The sequence below is a fragment of the Cyanistes caeruleus genome, chromosome 9, assembly GCF_971803275.1.
Source record: "Cyanistes caeruleus chromosome 9, bCyaCae1.hap1.1, whole genome shotgun sequence".
NCBI classification, from domain to species: domain Eukaryota; kingdom Metazoa; phylum Chordata; class Aves; order Passeriformes; family Paridae; genus Cyanistes; species Cyanistes caeruleus.
In genome coordinates, this window is record NC_141709.1 from 17,303,721 (window position 1) to 17,322,768 (window position 19,048).

The following is a 19,048-nucleotide window of genomic DNA, read 5'->3' on the forward strand; positions in this document are numbered from 1 at the left end:
TGGTTCACTTCCCTTCTTTTTACTCCCCAGGGAATGGTCACTTTGCATCAAACTTTATCTAGGCTTTCTAAACCAACACTTCAGCAACATATATGGCTGCACTGTCCATCTGTCACAACCCTTCAAGAAGAGTCCATGCTAGAATCCCAAATTATTCTCAATAAATGGAGAACTTTGAATTTCCAGATTTCCTGACCTATCCCCTTGAATGGAAGGTGTGATGGAATTAATGAGCCCTGATGTTTGCAGGCCAGTTTTGATGCAAGCAAGAGCCCAGAGTGACAAACAGGGAGTGACTTGAATAAGCAAATGGGAAGAACTATCTCTTGGTGATTGCTAAGGAGGTATGTGTGGCAAATGACACATGAACATGCACTGGCAGATAGAACAAACAGAAGTCCCTATGACTGACTTTCTTCAAACTTCTTTGCAGATACAGGGTCACATAAAATGGTAATAAAACATCAAACTTGAAAAACTGCAATGACTGTGAAATGAACAGTCATAGCAAAGAGCCTGTTCTCCTATGAAGCTACAACTTAATCCACTTATTTACATCTTCTCCCTCTCCTTATCTGATCTCTACCACCTCCACATTTTCTACCACGTGATTCTCTCCACCACAGAAACAATTTCTACATCATCTATGTTAGTCTCTAGTACATATAGAAAAAAAGGAAAAGTTTTATGAGAACTCCTAGACCATCAAAATATGTCACGCAAAATGCTGATGCTTCTCTGGAGCTTACCAATGCTCCAGTCTTTGTTATGATCTACTGTATCTATTTTCAGGCATTACCTGACAGTAATAACACATTCTCTCTCCATTGGACCCAAACCCTCTGCAGGGCTCAATGGAGAACTTTCACATAAATATTTACACTATCCAGATCTGCTACAGCTCTTCAATTTAATTTTAAAATGATTACTGCAAATAGCAGAGTTTCAGTCATACTGACTTACAGTTACAGTTTATTCTTCAGTAATTTAATATGTTATTTCAAATCAATTACTTGTATTTTATCTATTCCACTTCACAGAGACACACTGAACTAAGACACTAATACTGACACAATAGTTATCAAATTTTCAAGTAGTACAGACATAAAAATGAACACATCATAACTGCATATTTTAATGGAAAATGAAACAATCATTCAGTACTTAATATATTGCAGGATTATTTTTTTCCTTCTCAAATATGTTATTTTATTGTGTAACCACAACATATATGTAACATGCCTTACCAGAGATGGTCAGCATTAACAGCATCATCGTACAATAAAATATATAGGCAAAACCCTCCAACCACCAAGGCGTGGAATGTGGACACTGTCCTGAAAAAGAGATCACAGTCACAAGGAGGTACTGCCATTCACAACTTCCCATACTGTGCTTAATGCAGGGTGTTTCCAAAGGCGTTCTCAGCTGCAACCAGATACTTGTGTGGAAGACAATCATCTGTTCTCTATGCTACATCCAACCACTTACACAATGACAGCTGGGAAAAAAATAGTCAAAAAGAAGGAATCTCTTAGATTGGAGTGGGATTGGCAATATTAGATACAAAGCAGAGTCTTAAAAGTAACAGAGATCTAAATTTTCCTCCAATTATCCCATATATTAATGAATTCTTAAAGACAGTATGACATCTAGCTGTCTAACAAATGTTTTCTGTATTGCTCCATTTGCTGGAAAATGTGTATGCAATTTCATACTCAGATTAGCCCAGGAGTCCTGCAACAGCAGGTTTCTCCTTTCAGGCACCAAATTAAAAGACCTATAATAAGTCTAGTCTGGGTTTGGAAGGTGGCATTAAACAGAAAATCATGGTAGAGTCTCGTTTTCAAAGAGAAAACTTGTATAACAATACATTGTAGCTGAGTAGCCAAGGTGTAATAGCTACATGTTTATATCAATTAGAAGCTTTGTATTGGACAAGGGAAATATGAAATAAATGTCACAGTAATCAAAGTTGCCTTGTCCCTACCTGGGTACTAGACACACTTTTTTGCCCAAAGACAAGAGTCTCCAGTTTACAGGCTGCATGCACAGTGTAGATAAACTCAGCAGGTTAGCAAGCATGCACCTACAGAGAAATATCTGTTTACAGAAACCTCAGCAGGGTTTCTGCCAGCACACAGGCCAGGGCCACTCCTGCCCTTTTAGGCCACATGAATTCTTGGAAGGTAGTACAATGCAATGGGCATGGGTCCAAAATGTGCAACCTTTCTGCTCTAGCTATGGGTTTAACATGTCTATAAACTGCACCTAATACTGTGTAGCTACTGTCTGCTTTCCCATTTTCCAAGTGTCACTAGAAAGAAAAAAAAAAATGATGTGAAAAAATATCCATAGGGAATCACAGATACTGTTTGAAAGATGAAAACAAAGTTCAGGGCTGTATGATTTGAAACATTTCACACTATATTCACAGCACCAACAATATACACACAAATGCACCAATGCTGTTAGTTATTATTCTTGTCTTTGTACATATAGAACACATGTATTTGGAAGTGATTAATATTTTAGATGTCTTTAAGGCACTCTCAGGAGTCTAAGCTCTACCATGCAAGATTTGAAGAAAACATCTTACTTCCTGCAGAAGACTTTCTAAAGTAAAGAATGAGGTTATAATTCCTACTTCATTTCCAGAAGTTATATTATTATCTATTGGCAATAGAAGATTCTTTAACTTTTCATAAAGGAGACTGTATTTACAGTTTGATTCAAGAGTGCTGCTGTGCTATTTTCAGCAGCTTTTTCAATAGTGTTCCAGAAAATGAATGGAGATTAGTATAATATGAGTAGTCAAAAACTGGATGAGAACAATTAATAATCATTACAGCACAGGCTGCACTTCTGCCCTCTCTTCTTTTAACAAAGAAAAAAAATTTAATTATCAGAATTTCAATGATAATTAATAGTTTAATTAAAAGGTCAACTCTTGTAACACAGGATTTAAAAAGATAGGAACTTTTTTTTTTTTTAGAAACAAAGCAGAGCATGTGATATTAGCGTCTGAGAAATACCTGGAATTTTTGAACTTGAGGAGACAACAATGCTGCAAGAAGGAAAATTTGTCCTAAAATATAGCTCATTAGTTTACAGCTGTAATTTGTCTTTGAAGAGTCTGTTTATCTGAACCTTAGTGTTTAGAATACATGCTACACACAAGTAAAGCACTTGATGGTGGTGAAATAAAAGAAAAAAAAAAAAAAGAAAAAGCAGCAGATTTCCTCTTTAACTCTGGACTTTGAAGCTTCTCCACAGAAGACAGGGAAGAAGGGAAATAGTACAACAGTCCATTTTAATAAGGAATCTAGGTCAAGCTATCAAGCTCTGTACATTTCCTTGAAATTTTTGTCAAACTTGCATCCTTAAACTCCTCATTAAGCTGCAAACAAAAAAAGTTGCATTGCTAGGTTGCAGACTTGCTCCTTTATTAGTATATGTATTTTTTGTATTTTATTTATATGTATTTTTTTTCACAACTACTTAATAGCAGTACAAGCATGTATTATAGGAGAAGTGACAGGAATATATGCATAACAACTTAAGGAGTTATACTACATCTGTGACAAAATATAGTTTTTAACTCAATTTGAGTGTCCACATACTTTAGATGCCAGAAGCAATGACTTTACTGGTTCATAATTCTTGGAAGGTCAGAATGAACAATGACAGCATGGAAAATACAGTCAAGAGCTGCAGCTCAAAGGCTTGATCACAAAGCTCACCAAACTGTAACAATATATTTTCAATGCTACAGCTCATTTCAGGCAGATGCCCTCTTCCAGACCCAGCTGAGCTGATAAAAATGCGTAACCATCCTCTGTGCCAGTTTCCTTAACACTGCCAACAGAATCATTTGTGTGTGCACTCCCTACACCAGTTCAATATAGAACAAAACAACAACCATCTACTTGTAAATAATTTAAATGAAACCAACTGATTTTACTGGGGCATAGTAACATCTCTACCTGCAGAGCTCTCTGCAGAATAAATACATACTCATCTGTATTCTCTGAACTTGCAAGATACTCCTGGAAGCCTCTCTTCAAAGTACTGGGGTGACAGGGCAGTTTGACAAAACACTGTGTTTGGTTAGCAGAGCTGAAGTAACACAAGCACAGCTAGTCTTTCTTTCTCTTCATGCCCTCCTCAGTTAAAACATCCACAAGATGCTGATGAACCATGCTTTGTGTTTCACGCCTTCTAACTCCTGAACTGGATGAAGCCTAGGATCACAACCCATCTGTGTGCTAACATCTCCATCCTGCTATCAACCCCAAGGAAAAAAAAAACAAACATGTGCAAAGAGAAAAAAAAGGACATAGTCTGGGGTACTGTATCAAATTGAGCAGTTAAACACCTTGTTATAAAGTAGCCCAGAGATTATGGAGCAGCTTATTTCCTGCACACTTGTGATGTGTAAAACAATTCATGTTATTATGCAAAGCACTACACCAGTGTAGTGCTACCAGGCATGGGGTAAGTTCTCATAAAGCCTATTATGCAGTTCAAAGGCCATTTGATGTGGCTTATAGACATAAGTTCAGCTTCACAGGGAAACAATTTATTTTACTTCCCCTGTCTGCCTCTATTGTTAATTGTAACAGAGCAATAAACCTAAGCCGCACTGATACTGTGAACTGGCATTCTACACTGCTGTTCTGGCAGATAGGTAATTATTCAAAGAGGGAACTGAAATCAAGATGGTGCCTTTAAGAACACTGCAAGTGGACATTTGCCAAACTGAAGGGCAAGGCTATTTGAGTTGCTAATGCTGCCTAGAACAATGGAAACAACTTTAAAAGTATCCACCTGATGCTAAACAGCACTGAGGAGGAGTAGAAATGCAACTAACACACTTTGAGTGCAGTGACAAACATACAGTACACATTTTTGAGCTTAAAATATAGGAAACATCTGAAAAAACATTTTAAAATTGTAATAGGCTCCTCAAAGTTATACTGTACCAATTAACTTCAACTGGAGAACCTTGTGTGCTATATACACCCTCTCAGAATAGTATGTTGCAAATAAAACCTCATTAAGCATCCCATTTTCAATTACTGTCTTATACTTCCCTTAAGGCTTAAAAGACTCATGGGTCAAACAAGTTTCTAGAAGCCCTGTATCTGAGGAGACAAGTGAAATGCAGGTGGATCCATCCCACTCATGAAAGTGCAGAAATACAAAGGGAGTGAGGAATGTCTTTGGACTGAGTTTCCACAACTCCCTCCTACATGTGTACCCTGCATCTGCTATAGCTCTCCCCTCCTCCTGCTGCAGTCTCCTTCCCCAACAACAGACACATGAACCTGACTCTCTTCAATACTAGACCAAAACTTCATTAAATTCCTTGGAAAACCTTAATCTATATAAAACAGCTTGTAGTGTAACAGCACCAGCAGAAGAGAGAGCAAACTGCTTTGCTCCCAAAAGCATGTTGAGAGATACACTGGGATTTAGAATAAATAGCAATAGTTTTGATTTTCATACATGTTTGGAAAGGAATTTTTTATCTCTTCTCTTTACCAGAAGCATTGCAGACCATCCCTTCAGCTCACTACCTCTCACCAGTAACCGCTTTATTTTTGTATTGACCTTCACTTGGGCATCACTGTCCAACAAAATGTTTAACATACATGTGTTAGTAGTGCTTTGTTTCCGTGAAGGGGCCTCAATATTTCACATGCATTATTTCTCCAGTGCCTAGAGCCAGCCCTCTGATCTTTACAAACATTTAGCTAATAGGGTCTTCTTCAGTCTCACACATACACACAGGTGGTTCAAGTGTCCATGATTTCAGGTAGGTCATTAACTCCTGCTGTTTTGAACACTCTACCTTGAATTCCATTCGATCTTCCTTTTTTGGCTGAGATTGTTAAAACCAGGTGTTATTCGTGTTGACACCCAAGAACTTAAAACGTGGAACAGGAGCTGAAATACAGTAAAACTGGCAACAGCAATGCCAATAGTCAGGTTGCTGAAGGAAGCCATTGTTCTTCAGCCTGTGAAGAGAAGCAGAAGGTAATTTCATTCTATTCTCCTTTTAATTATTTTAAGCAAACACAGAAAGTATTTTTGACAGTAAACTTATCAACAGAAATATTATTCACTAAAAGTTTCTACTTAAACATTAACAGTATAAAAGTATGCCCTAACTTTTACACAAGCGGAATTTTGGGTTTTTTTAACATTTGCATATTACACAGTTTTGTGGCCTAAAATTGCATGTATTTCATCTACACAGAAAAGGCAGTGAAGACCACTGACCAAGCCAACTGCCAGCTCTCCATTTCAAGAGCCTCCAAAATTAAAACTTGTTTCATCATTGCCACATTGACTGCTGCCAACAGAATTTTAAAACACAACAATGAAATCAGATAAGCACAGAAGAGAGGTTTTTGGGTCAGCCCAGAGAAGCAGCAGCCTCACTGCAGCTCTGTACACTTTCCAGAGACAGTAGCTCTCAATTCACACTGTGCTCAGTCGAGAGCTCGTGACAGTCTGTAGGCTATCACATTCCAGCTTGCTTCTTTCACAAAAGCCTAACCTTCGCACACTTTCACACACCGTGGAAAGCTTCCTATCATCAGAGCTGAGCGGATGTTCAGCTACTTCATGAGGTCTAAATACCAACACAATTCCAAATGTAAGTGTAGGTCACTAAATGCTTCAGTCATTTTTCCTGAGTCCCCAGTATTTCCAGTACAGAATGGTCTTTTCCCAGAAGCCACAAACTTGTGACATGCATCTCCAATTTGACAGTGGTTTACACTCCAAGACTGGCAAAAATTACAAACTCAAAAACTGTCAATTTATATTAAGTTGAACTGGAAAGAGGAAAAAAAGCCAAATATTCCAAATATTTAAATAATTATTTTAATACCTATTAAAAATCTGCTATTGCTTATCTTAGTTTTGCTTAAGAAAATCTCTAAAAATTAAATTAAGACTTTTAGGACAGCATAATTTGATGTTACTACAGCAACCTAATGGCCAGCAAAAGTGATACAATGATATAATACATTTAAGTCCACCTTTATTTCCCATGCATTACAGAATGAGTGAACATGCCTTAGATTTTTGAAATTGTATCTGCATTGCAGATGGTAAGAAACTTGAACTCTAGAAGGAAAAAACACAGGAAAAAGACCACCATAATAACAAAACAATAACTTTATAAAAAATTAGGTACAATATTCTCATTTTGGGGCATAAATGGTGAGTATATTAAAACACATAGATCAGAAAAAATACACTTTCAGCTTCAAAGATTTAGAAGCAGAAGGTTCAATGGTCTCAAACTTTTCCCCCCTCTACCTCTTTCTTTTCTATTTATTCTCCCAGAACTGAAGACAATAAAAGTTCCTCTAACTAGTACCCACAGAACTACATGCATAAAAACAGAATGCAGGACAAATAAGAGCAGATTTGCTGAATAAAACCTGCCTCTACCATGTCAATTTCAAGTGCTTACTTCAGATCCACTTTAATTCTGTCCTAGGGACGCCACAATTCTTGGAACACATTTTATGGGCTCCCAGGGCCTACCTTCCTGCCCAGTTGAACGCAAAAGGAATCCAGCTTGCATGCTCTGGGACAGCTACGCAACACAAATCACAGGTGGTGATCGGAGGAGTCAGTTCATAAATGCATTTTTAATCCAAACTAAAATTTTTATTAACACATTGCAGTGCATTGCATCAAACTAACTGATTCCAGTTGTTTTCTCATGACCTGTTCTAGTGCAGCAGCATATAAGTCCTGCATACTTTTTAACCAAAACTTCCAATTTCAATTACCGTCCTGAATATTCAGTGTTCTCGATTCTCCACACACTTCTCCATTTGCCTCCACTGACCAAGAAGACACAAAATACAAACCAAACTTTATATCCATTTTGAATAGTGTAAAGTACCAGAGACAACAGGTTTAAGCTCAATTTTCTAAAACCTTACAATTTGAAGGAATAAAATGATTTAGTAGCTACGAGTTTAAACCCACTGAGAAGCACTGTGTAGTGTCCAGTTCCAGATTCTAACCCCAGGGATAAAACTCTGTTATTACATTATCTCATCTGTAGCAACCAAGTGTTCTCTTGGACCACATAAGGAAAAAAAAAATATCAGTTGGTTTAATTAATGAAGGAAGCCAAAATCCAGGTTAAGTACAATTCTCTTCAGAAAAATAGCAAAACCACAGAACATTAACAACACCTACTTTTGGCTAAAATATGGCAATTCTCATGATGCTACATTTCATTCATCGGCAGCAACTACACTAGTATCTCTGAGTTCCAAAGACACTGACATAATGTCCTGGGCAAGAGAAAACCATGTTTTGTTTTGTTTCCTTAGTACCAGAAGATTATATTAGGTAAGTAATGTTTCAGCTTTTGATAGGTGTTCATTTTAGTACAGATTATGGAATTAAACAAACATCCCTTGAAAGAACTGCATTAGAAGACTAGAGGGAGCTGGTGCAGGGACCTCATTTTTAGAAAGGTACTTGCATGGAAAGTGCATGACCTGACCTTCAGCAAATGCCCATGAAGGAGAATGGTACAATGGTTTTAAAGAAGAGAGGCAGACAAAAACTTATTCTCAAAGCCTCTGTGGCTGGTCTCACAGATGCTCAGGTTTTGCAAGCCTGATTTCATATATGCTTATCAAGATGCTGTTTAAGTGTAGTAACTACCAAGTCCAGAATAGTTTTATGTTTTAGCTCAGCAATTAACAGTGTCATATTTTAATTCAACTCAAGGACCAGGTGTAAATACAGTATTTCACACATGTTCAGCTATAAACACTGTCTCATATTTATGGGTTGTTATTTTCTCATATCTCTAGGTTGTTTTCAACTGTATCCTGTTTTACATTAAAATTAACCGGGTTTTACAGATTTTCATTTACAAGAAAAATTATTCATGTTGCTGAACCTAAACAGCTCATTGTATTGTGATTGTTGACTTAAGACAAGCACAATTAGTTTCTGATTATCATTTTCCTTGATAAGAGGCCAAAGTCAGTAAGCCAGGCAGCTTCAACTACACTGTGGGTTTTTTTCCAAGTATCTTCTTGTAGCTGTACAGCAAAGTCTGATCAAGATAGAGAACTTCATGGATTATGTATGCACAGACACTTTATCACCCAAACTGCATAGTCATTGATTACTGTTCTGTCAGCTGATAGGGGTTTGAGCTAATGGGAGGCTGGGAGGGGAGGAGGTTTAGTGTAACTACTTGGTAATGCAGGAAAAACACTATAACATACACGTTGCTTCTTCACCATGAGTATTTGCTTTGCTTACCCAAAATTACTGTCTTAACCATTTTGTTAGACAGTAACTACATATGATCAGAACTTTACTCTTGTAGCTTTCCAATGAAGCCTTTAGGTAAATAAATATTACCAAACACTTAAAACTAACATTTTTAAGCAAGGTAGTGCATACATGGCTAGTGTGATTTCAAATTACTCTATTGACCCAAAAACTTTGAAAAGGTTAATAACATAGGCTTTTTCATCACACTTCATAAGACCTAAAAATATGTTGGTTTTCATTTTCTATTAACACGCAGCGGTTTTCCTTCAGTTCTGTTTCTGCTTGAAATTCAGAAGAAAAAACAATATCCATTCACTCCCAATATGATAACACCATGAACTCCTGACAGAAACAAGTTGGCATTTAATGAAAGAGGATAAAGGAGCAAGAAAGCTATCAAGTGTTGTACCATCAAAAACATTAAGCATTTACGTTCTCCTCATCTTACTGTTCTCACACCAATTTTTCACATTATAAAAATAAGAAATGTAACAGCATAGCCACCAGACATGGTAAGAAGGTGCAGCGGAAGGTTTAAGGCCCACAGCCCTTCTTACTTTCTTCGGGGCTGGATTTCAAGATGCGTTGGATCAATTTCCAAACAAGATTACACCGTAAAGCTGCTAGTGATACCAGGACATCGCATGAAGTACTGCGCTCTCCTGATCCGCTTAAAACTGAAAGCCAAATCCAATAGCTGTAAAACTTGTCAGACCAATTTGCAGAGAGCAATGCTGGACTACCGACTGCTTCCACATTTTATGCCCAGTAATAAAACATCTGCAGTGCTGGAGCTTTGCTGTGCTCTTGGCTCTGAATGGTAGTTCCTATGCGTTTGATATCTTACTTAGCTCAATAAACCCCGTAAAGGAGAAACACAACAAAATTCAAGCTACTCACACTTAAGCCGTTCCCTTTTCTATTTAAGGCTATTCACACCCTAAACTCCATTCAGCTTTCTGCTCTTACAGCACCAAAGCAACCGGCAGATAAAGCACGCTTCTTGTAAAGCCAGGGTACTCAGGGTGAGGTGGCCGCTGCGATATCATCTGCCAAATTTCCTCAAACCCCGCAAGCGGTCTGGAGCCGCTAAGCCCCCGACAAGAAACCCGCCCAGTCTCGGGGGGCGCGGGGGGCCCCCAGGCTGACCGCGAGGGCCGCTGCCCCCGAGCCGGGCATTACCTCGCCGTCCCGGTCACCCGCGGCGCCCGCCGTTCGCACCGGCCCCGAGCGGCCGCCGGCGGGCGGGCAGGAGCGCGCAGGCAGCGGGCAGGAGCGGGCAGGAGCGGGCAGGAGCGCACAAGCAGCGGGCGGGAGCGCACAAGCAGCGGGCAGGCGGCGGCAGGAGCGCGCAGGCAGCGGGCAGGAACGCGCACCCTCCGCGCTCGCTCCGGCCGCGGCCAGGCGCTGCCGCGGCGGCGGGAGGAGCCGGCCCCGCGCCGCCGCCTGCGGCTTGCGGCCCTCAGGGGCCGCCCCGCGCTGAGGGAGGGAAGGGGCCGCTCCGCGCAGCCCCGCGGGGCGGGGGAAAGCGGCCGCACCGCCCCCGCCCCGCCAGCCCCGGCCTCTCAGAGCCCCACCGCCTTCCCTCCCCGCCCGCCGCACCTGGGAGCGGGGCTACGGGGGCTGCGGTGCCGCCTCCTCCTCCTCCATGCCTTCCCCGCGGCGCCGGGGACGGGACAGCCCTTCCCGGGCGCAGGATGCTCCGGCGGGGATCGGGTTGCGGCAGCCGTAGCCTTAAAGGGGCCGAGCCACCGCCGCCACCTGCCGCCGGGCACCGCTCGCTGCCTCCGAGGGGCCGCGGCTTCCCCGGACCCTCCCTCCCTCCCGCCCGCCCGCCCGCCCGCCCCGCGCTGGAGGCCGCCGCCCCCTCTCCGCAGCCGCCCCCGCCGAGGGCCGCGCACAGCGGGGCTCGGTAGCCACGGAAATGGCCCGGGACCGTCCTGCGGCTCCTCAGCGCGCCCCGCCGGGCACCGGCGCTGCCACTGCGAGCTGCCAGCGTGGGCACACGGGCCCTGAACGCTGCCCAGGGTACCTGGTGTGTGTGCTGGGGCACGTTAAAGGCCAGTCCGGCACAGCGCCTCACCTCCCAGCAGCATTTAATCACTGCGTCTTTCACTTACACAGCCCGGTTGTCTGAAATATGTCACGGGAAAAAATGCTGATGTGACCGCTCGTGCCCTAGGAATCCATCTATGCACTCCTTGGGAGAACTGTACAGCAGTCATGGGGAACACACCCATCCTAGAGAGAAAAGGTATTGCCAATACTTGCTATTTACTAAATTCAGTGCTGTGATTTATGACAAATTGTTTTTTAATTTTGTTTTTAAGCTGTTGTGTTGAAAAACATAAGCAAAGTTATGCTGACAAAATTAAATATGATAGATGTAGTCTTTCACCAACTAGAAAATGTAATGTTCATGACTGTTCCTCTTGGCATTCTTCTGCTATCATCCACATCCTAAACCACCTCAACTTTACATTTCCATTAGTGATTTCTGATCAATAAATTAAAAATTCTCTTCTAACAAAATAATGATGAAGGTATTAATATATACTTCACCCTCTAGTTTAAGCTGCAGCTGACAATCATCTGCCCCGCTGTGTACACTGATCTCTCTTGCAAGACATCTCCCACAGCAGGAATGCTGTGGCTTAAGCCTGAACAGATTGGCTTGTCTTAATGCACCAGTCTGCAAATCGCAGAAACCCAGGTGCTGATTAATGAGGCATTGAGCCATTCCTGCTGCAGAAGTGGGAACCTGTGGGAGGTGGGCAAGGCACACCGCCAGCCTCTCTAACTGTTTCCAGCCAGCTTGGCCTATTCCATTGCTGGGCATGAACCAACTACCAGGTATTTGTGTAAACATCAGAAATACTGAAGTTTGATTTCCTGTGGACTTGTGTCTTATGACTGACCAGCTTTTGAATTGATTTTTGTAAACAAAATTTTACAAAACGTCCTCAGACAAGTGAAGGGGATCCAGTTCCTGCTTTCAACCTCCTACCATTTCAAAAAAAAATGGACAAATAAAGACAGCAATATAATTTCAACACAATATCAACACAATCACTTAATTTCTTAGTGAAATTAAGATTAAAATGTCATGCTTTACTCTGATGCCTTATCATTACTGATATAAATGAATACTTCAACCTATTTTCTACTACATCTGCAATTTTCAGTGAATCAGAACAGCCACTAAATCCTAAGATCTGCATGGTGGGATCATAAACCACTTTCAAGATGACATAAACCATAAAAATTCCAAGTGATTTTTTTTTCTTCATTAATTCCCCACCCAAAGAACAGCCCTCACTTTTTGCTTAATACAGTATCAGTGACTTCAAAGTTTCTTTACACATACTCCTTGCTCTTTTAAGTTGTAACAGCTAACAGCTGTGACACCAGTACTCCATATGGACGAGCAGCAGACTTCTGGGGTGACAGAGGACCTGCAGTGGCACTAAAGGCATGAATGGTTGTCCTTGGGCCTGAAGGCACTGGCAAGGACTTTTTCCTCTCATGGTTTCCTCTCAAGAAGCAAAGGCCAAAGGCTCTGAACAGCAAGCTCTGGCAGATTTATCTGCTGTGTTTTAAGATATGATTTCTCTCAACTGCCTGAGGTCATAATCATTCTAGGAGAGTAGAAAGTACAATGAAAGTAGGTAAAGTACAATGAAAGTAGTATGTTCTTTAAACATTCCAGCCTGTGACCTGGAGTCTCCACCGTAAGAGTGTGATAATACCTAACAGCAGAGTAAGCCAGACACTTGAGAGCAATAATGTCTTAAACTGAACAGGTAACTCTGTCAAAGACCACTTATCAGAGCTCTAAGCCTCAAAACAACCCACCACCATTATGCACTTAAAGGTTAGGAAGCATCTAGAAGACAAACCAGACTCTCCCCAAGCCTCTGTATCAGGCCTGTGTAGCACACAGCCTACCAAAGAATTCCTTTGGCCCAGTGTTCTGCGTAGGTGAAAGAAACAAGTTTGTCCTGCCTCGCTGCTCTCTCCTTGGCCTGAGATCAGCACGTTGTTGAGCACGCAGCAGATTGTCACCAGAGGCAATGGCCTCTTTCAACAGCCCCATAACATGTGCTGGGTTGAGAGCTGCTGACTGTAAAGCTGAGAATGGTGATGCACTGAGGATTCCTGACTGGCAACTGCTCTCCACAAGAGCACACAGCAGGGTACCTCTCACACTTCAGACAAAGAAAATTGGCAAATAAAAAAGAATTAGCTATGGGGAAGCATGAAGGCATTGCAGTAGAAAGGAGAAGCGTAGACATGGTTAGATACAGCTACCATATCCAGGTTGCCTTAGATTGTTCGTGTGTCTTCTTTTCCAACCAGAATTGTTTTCCAGGGAGATTTTGAGAACTGCATATGTCTATGATTCTTGGTATCTAATAATCTCATTATGTTACTGCATACGTCTCAGCCTTGGATGTCCCATGTTCAGCAACCCCAAAGACCTCAGAGCAAACACCACAGGCCTATATTCTATAGTATAATGTGTAATGTATAATGTATAATATAATGTGTAATGCAACAAAACTAAGGGAGTGCTCTACCACTCCTAAAAAGGGTTGCATGAAGAGACCACACAATTACTTTGAGCATTTCCAGTAAGTCCTAAAACTACAAGGCTTACTGTACTTGCATGATGCAACTGGTGCACTTTTTTCTGCATCAGAAACAGAGTAGCCAGAGGGTGGGATAAAGAGCCACCAGAGCAGTATCACAGCCAGCTGGCTGCTGTACAGTGACCATAATCTGGCTTTCACAACTAATACACCTCTTCCTCCCTCCCTTGTGGTGTGCAGCCACCATCTTCCAGCTGCTGCAAACCAAACCTGCTAAATGGCAACTGCCAAGAATTTTCCTGGGTAACAGCTGCAACTTCTGTAGTTCAAGGTTCAGAACAGAAGGGAAGTACTGGCAAAGGCCTTGCTAAAGTGAGCTGCAGAACAGAGATTTAGCCACACAAGGCAAAAAATAAGAGTACATTCCATATTAACATATATGCAAAGCAAAGGTAGGGAGCACAGGGAGATATCATAGCATTTTCAGGTAGCAGCATAATTGTGTTGGCTTCTGCTGAATCATTTATACTATGTAAGAGAAAAACAGGGCTGTGCTTCTCATCTATCCTTAAATTACAATAAAACTTCTTGATTGTATTGATGATTTTCAATTTCATGTCAATTAGACCCATTAATTCCATAAATGAAGAGCAAATTTGGATAAAATGGATGGGATTTGTTACAACAGGGTAGTACCTGGAAGGCAGCCCAAGAAAAGTAAGTCAAAGTCTACAGTAATCTATCCCCAGCTGAGTTGCACACACCTGTTCTGTACCCTTCTCCTTCTGGAATTACTTTCAGAATGACGCTTCAAGTATGGTAAAAATTTGTTGTCAGATGACTGCTCACACTAAAATCTGCAAGAGGGATGTGACCATGAAAGAAAAATACACAGTAACCTTTCCAAAGTATGCCCTTAATTTCAGAATCATGCTTTCCCAGAGCTGAGCCTCCTTCTGCCAAGAATGAACCTTTATCATGATTGCTGTACTGAAAAGTGAGACACAGGTGAGAAAGAAAAATACTTTTAAAGCATTTGAAGATTACTTCAGTTGTGATTTTAAATTTTCACAGGGCGTAACTAATCTTTCTGTCTGAATTTACCCACTGTAGTAAGAATAGATCCTAATGAATGTTTAAAGCCTGAGCAGTTTATGAAAGAAATTATATAACATGGTGTTGTAGAAGCAGTGGATTGAATTCAGTGACCTAAAAAGTGCTCACATTTATTTCTGTCTTAGGAAGTTCCTAGGTCTACCTGCCAGCAGCAGGATATATTCCCAGAAAATCAATTATACATGTAAGCAAAAATATCATGGAGATTAAAGAACATATGAAAGAGCAAGCTCAACTCTTCTTTCAGAACACTGTGAATCAAGAGTAACTTCACTGAAACCAATGAGTTACAGTGGTGTGAGTGAGAAAAGAACCAGCTCCATTGTCTGAAAATTACTCGGACCACCCATGGAGTCCAATCACAGGAACTGCAGGCAGCTAATATTGCAGCATTTAATTCAGAAAGCCCAAGACTGAAAAGAGAAGACTGAAAAGAAAGGATCAGAATTTTGTTTCGGTCAAAAAAAAACCCCTGAAAAAAAGCAGGAAAATGGTGAATGGAAAAGAAAACAAAATACTCCATTTCTAAAAAAATCCTCCCTCTCAAAAGAAAATTTACATAGACTAAAGAACAAATCTGTATGCTTTGGGCTTTTTTTTTAACACCCTGCAGGTACCCAGTTAACAGTGGCTGAGCTGTATGCTTCCCTGAAGGGAAAGTGTTATCTTGGCTTTACAAACAGCAGACACATTTTGTGAGTTGATGCATACTGTGCTACACCTACTCAGATGAGTGCTGCAGAATGAGTGTCACACCTTTCCAGCACAGGTCACTGTAACATACCCGACCACATTTTTAGGTAATAATGTACCTTTCCTTTCCCTGCTTTATTCCCTCTAAACACACACTCCATTTTTCATCTGAGGTCAGTGAGTTTAACTTTCCCAGCTCCTGTCACCTCCCACTTGAGAGAGCATTTCTGCCAGTAGTACTTACTGTCCATAAGAGAACAAAGCCTTGTTTCTGGAAAGCTGTCTGTTCATGAACCTCTTCCTGGCCCTTCTTCAGTCTTCTTCCAGTTTTTCTGTCTTCTCCATTTATGTGTCTCATCACACCCTGTCTCTTCCATCTATTTACACCTCACCTGCAGCATTACCCTCTCCATTGGTATTATTGTCCTGATTAGAACTGTCCAGAAGCCACTGAGGACCTGTAAAACAGCACATTGTGAGCTTACCATGCTGCACTAGAAACCCCTACACTGATGCACCACGTCAGCATTATGACAAGACATCAAACCATATTAAGACAGATGTGCTGACTATTATCCACAGAATTCACAGGAACGCCATCTCTCTTTTTCTTTTCCAAGTCATTCTGTCTTCTCTCATTCTGTCTCCTCTTTTTTTCCCCTCTTCTACTTTTGTATTCTATTTTACTATTACCTTTTCTTTTTCTGTCACTTTATTTTCTTCCTCCCCACAGTTATCCTCCCCTGGCTTCCTTCACTGCCCACCGCACATTCTTCTGCACATTTTCTTCCCTCTGATGTGCCTGCACAAAGGAGGATAATTCTCAGGCAGTACTGCAGCTTTGTTTGATGTGTCCTTGGCTCTTTAGTAAACAAAGCTGTAACTGGGTGCATCTTTGGGATCTCCAAACCAGAAAGGTCTAGAGAAAGCATCTCATTCCCAAAGGCTTAACCCAGAGAGCTCTGAGATTTAGAAAACTTCTTGGTTCCCTAATCTCTGACATGAAGCACACCACAAACAGCAGGAGGAATCTTGAAATAATACCAGATTCTTTTCTTCATATGCACATATTTCCTTTTGCTTTGTGAGTCAAGGCTCTTAGCAACAAGAACAGTAGAACAGGGTAGTGACTAGAATTTGATGATGTCAGAACAGCAGAAAATGGAAGAAGATGTACTTTGTAATGGCATACAATTAGAAAGAATAAAATTGGTGCCAAGCAGTGCTAAAACCAAACAAAATGTTTCCCAATAATTCAACATCTAGAGGGTCAGAAAGCAATCCGGGTTTTAACGTTCTGACTGAAGGGAATTAAAATCAGCATAATTCGAGTGCAGAACAAACAGTGCTTGTTGATACATGGTATTTTATTTTATGTGGTAGCATCAGACATTCAGGTAAAAAGATAGAGCACGTGCTTTGGATGGCATCACTCATCTGTATTCTAAAGACAGCTTCTAAGCCTTGCTTAGCCCAGTCTAAACTTTGGCACATGACACAGTGTGTCACTGTGCCTCTTTCAGCACACACCACAGCGTGGAGACAATGGTTTGTAAGGATATTTTAATGGCAGATGTGTAAGCCTGAACAGGTCAAATAGCTTCTTCAGATAATATAATTCCCTTTGAATACTTTGTTAATTTTTTCTAGCTTTTTCAGAAAACTTTCTATCACATTTAGTGATTTTTTGATCCTCTGTTGATCTGTAAAAGCCTTGTGGAAACAAGGAAGGAAAACAGCTTGATGACACAAGGAAACAACAAAACCTGGGCTAGACTCACTTTATATATATGTCTAAATGCTGTTGAAATCTATTTTAAAAAACTGAATAAGAAAGCAAGAAATTGTTTTCCACATAGTTCTCAAAAACAGTAGTCAATAGTATTTGTAATAATTACATATTTTTCAGAGAATATGACTTTAAAATTGATATTTCTTAAATATTAAAACTTTTTGATTTAATATTTGGGGATAGATATTAAAGTGGTATCATACATTGTTTCAAAAGTAAATATAATTTGTCTTAATTCTGTCAGTTTAGGTCCAGAATGTATTATTAATTTTTCCTTTATTACTAATAATGAATTCTAGCAAAGCCCCTGTTTTTTAGCACTGCTACTTGTTAGTATTGTGATTATTTTCTAATTCTGCATTTGAACTATTGTAGATTCTTATCTAGGATTTAATTGTTAGTTTGCTTTGATATCAGGAGCTCTAGTGCTTCCCCTCCCAAGGCCTTGTTCTGTATATTAATTCATACAGACATATTTCTGTTCCTTTGACAATTCTAGTCATAAGAAGGATATAATGCTCTATACTGTTCTTTCAAATCTAAGATTTCAGACAGCAGTCCTGGTAAAAACATACAAAAAGTCAAGAAACTACAAAATAAATACAGCAGTGCTAAAGTACGGAAGGAAAGCTTACCTTTCAAATCAAGTGAGGAATTTTGTTTAGGCTTCTACTTCCAGTGACAATATTCAACACCACACCTTACTGATTAGACAAATACTAGAAAAATACTGACTGTAAAACCCAAGAATACCTAAAAATAAAGAAAATACAAAATTAATCCTAATTCTATATGTGAGATGTATAGAGATAGATAGATAGATAGATAGATAGATAGATAGATAGATAGATAGATAGACAGATAGATAGATAGATAGATAAATAGATACTTAAAAATGCTAAGGTGGAAGAGTTTCACCATGAAAATGTATCATGCAAACATTTTGAGTGGATTTGAAAAGTCACTTTGTGAATTGCACCAAATACATTGTCTAACTGAATAAATTGCAGAAAAATTGCATTGTGATACACACAAATTAGAACATCTTGGTTGTGTTTTTTTCAGTGTTGCCCATATACTTTTATTTTGTTGAAACATACTCATTTTTCTGTAATAACTCTATCGGGACTGCTTGAAGAGCGAACATTTCAGCACCTGCTCATCTGATTTGCTGAATAAGGGACATTACACATCTGGAGTGCCTCTGGCAATGTCCTCTTTTTCTGTTTGGAAATTATGCTCCAGTGGAAACTCACCACTGAAAGTGGACACTTTACAATTAAAGGGAAACTGGACAACTGTAGCTGCACATACACAGACCAAAACATTCCAATCCAGTGCCGTGTTCTGCAGTGCCAAGTCAGCTCTGGCACACAAATATATCCACTCTTCAGCTTCACTTGGAACAAACCTGCTTTTTCTTTTGTGTGTACAGTACTCTTTAATGATGATTGCAGTTACAAACAATTCATCAGTTAAATAATAATAATAATGATAATAATCATCATCATCA

At 40.3% G+C, this 19,048-nt stretch overlaps 1 protein-coding gene and 1 long non-coding RNA gene across 8 annotated transcripts in view; one reads left to right on the top strand and one right to left on the bottom strand.

Moving 5' to 3' along the window:
* TLCD4 (TLC domain containing 4) overlaps positions 1-11,464 on the bottom strand; it is a 26,702-nt gene extending 15,238 nt beyond the window's left edge. For 2 of the 6 annotated variants that reach the window (XM_086841903.1, XM_086841907.1), the window contains exons 1-3: positions 10,945-11,164; positions 5,858-6,023; positions 1,248-1,337 (exon numbers count right to left, since the gene is read on the bottom strand). In XM_086841903.1, the coding sequence (XP_086698029.1) occupies positions 1,248-1,337; positions 5,858-6,012 (245 nt within the window). In that variant the 5' untranslated portion in view covers positions 6,013-6,023; positions 10,945-11,164. Of the gene's footprint in view, positions 1-1,247; positions 1,338-5,857; positions 6,024-10,242; positions 10,473-10,524; positions 10,819-10,944; positions 11,165-11,374 lie in introns of those variants that run through there. The other 4 variants (XM_086841906.1, XM_086841904.1, XM_086841905.1 and 1 more) reach the window with 4 other exon arrangements.
* On the top strand, positions 11,218-18,571 carry LOC111932778 (uncharacterized). Of its 2 annotated transcripts, XR_015273788.1 has the most exons (4): positions 11,218-11,377; positions 11,467-11,596; positions 14,861-14,942; positions 15,176-18,571. It is a non-coding gene; the product is annotated as an uncharacterized LOC111932778 (long non-coding RNA). The 2 variants fall into 2 exon arrangements; XR_002866334.2 differs by lacking the exon at positions 11,218-11,377 and having other exon boundaries at positions 11,424-11,596.
* The last annotated feature ends 477 nt before the right edge of the window (positions 18,572-19,048 follow it).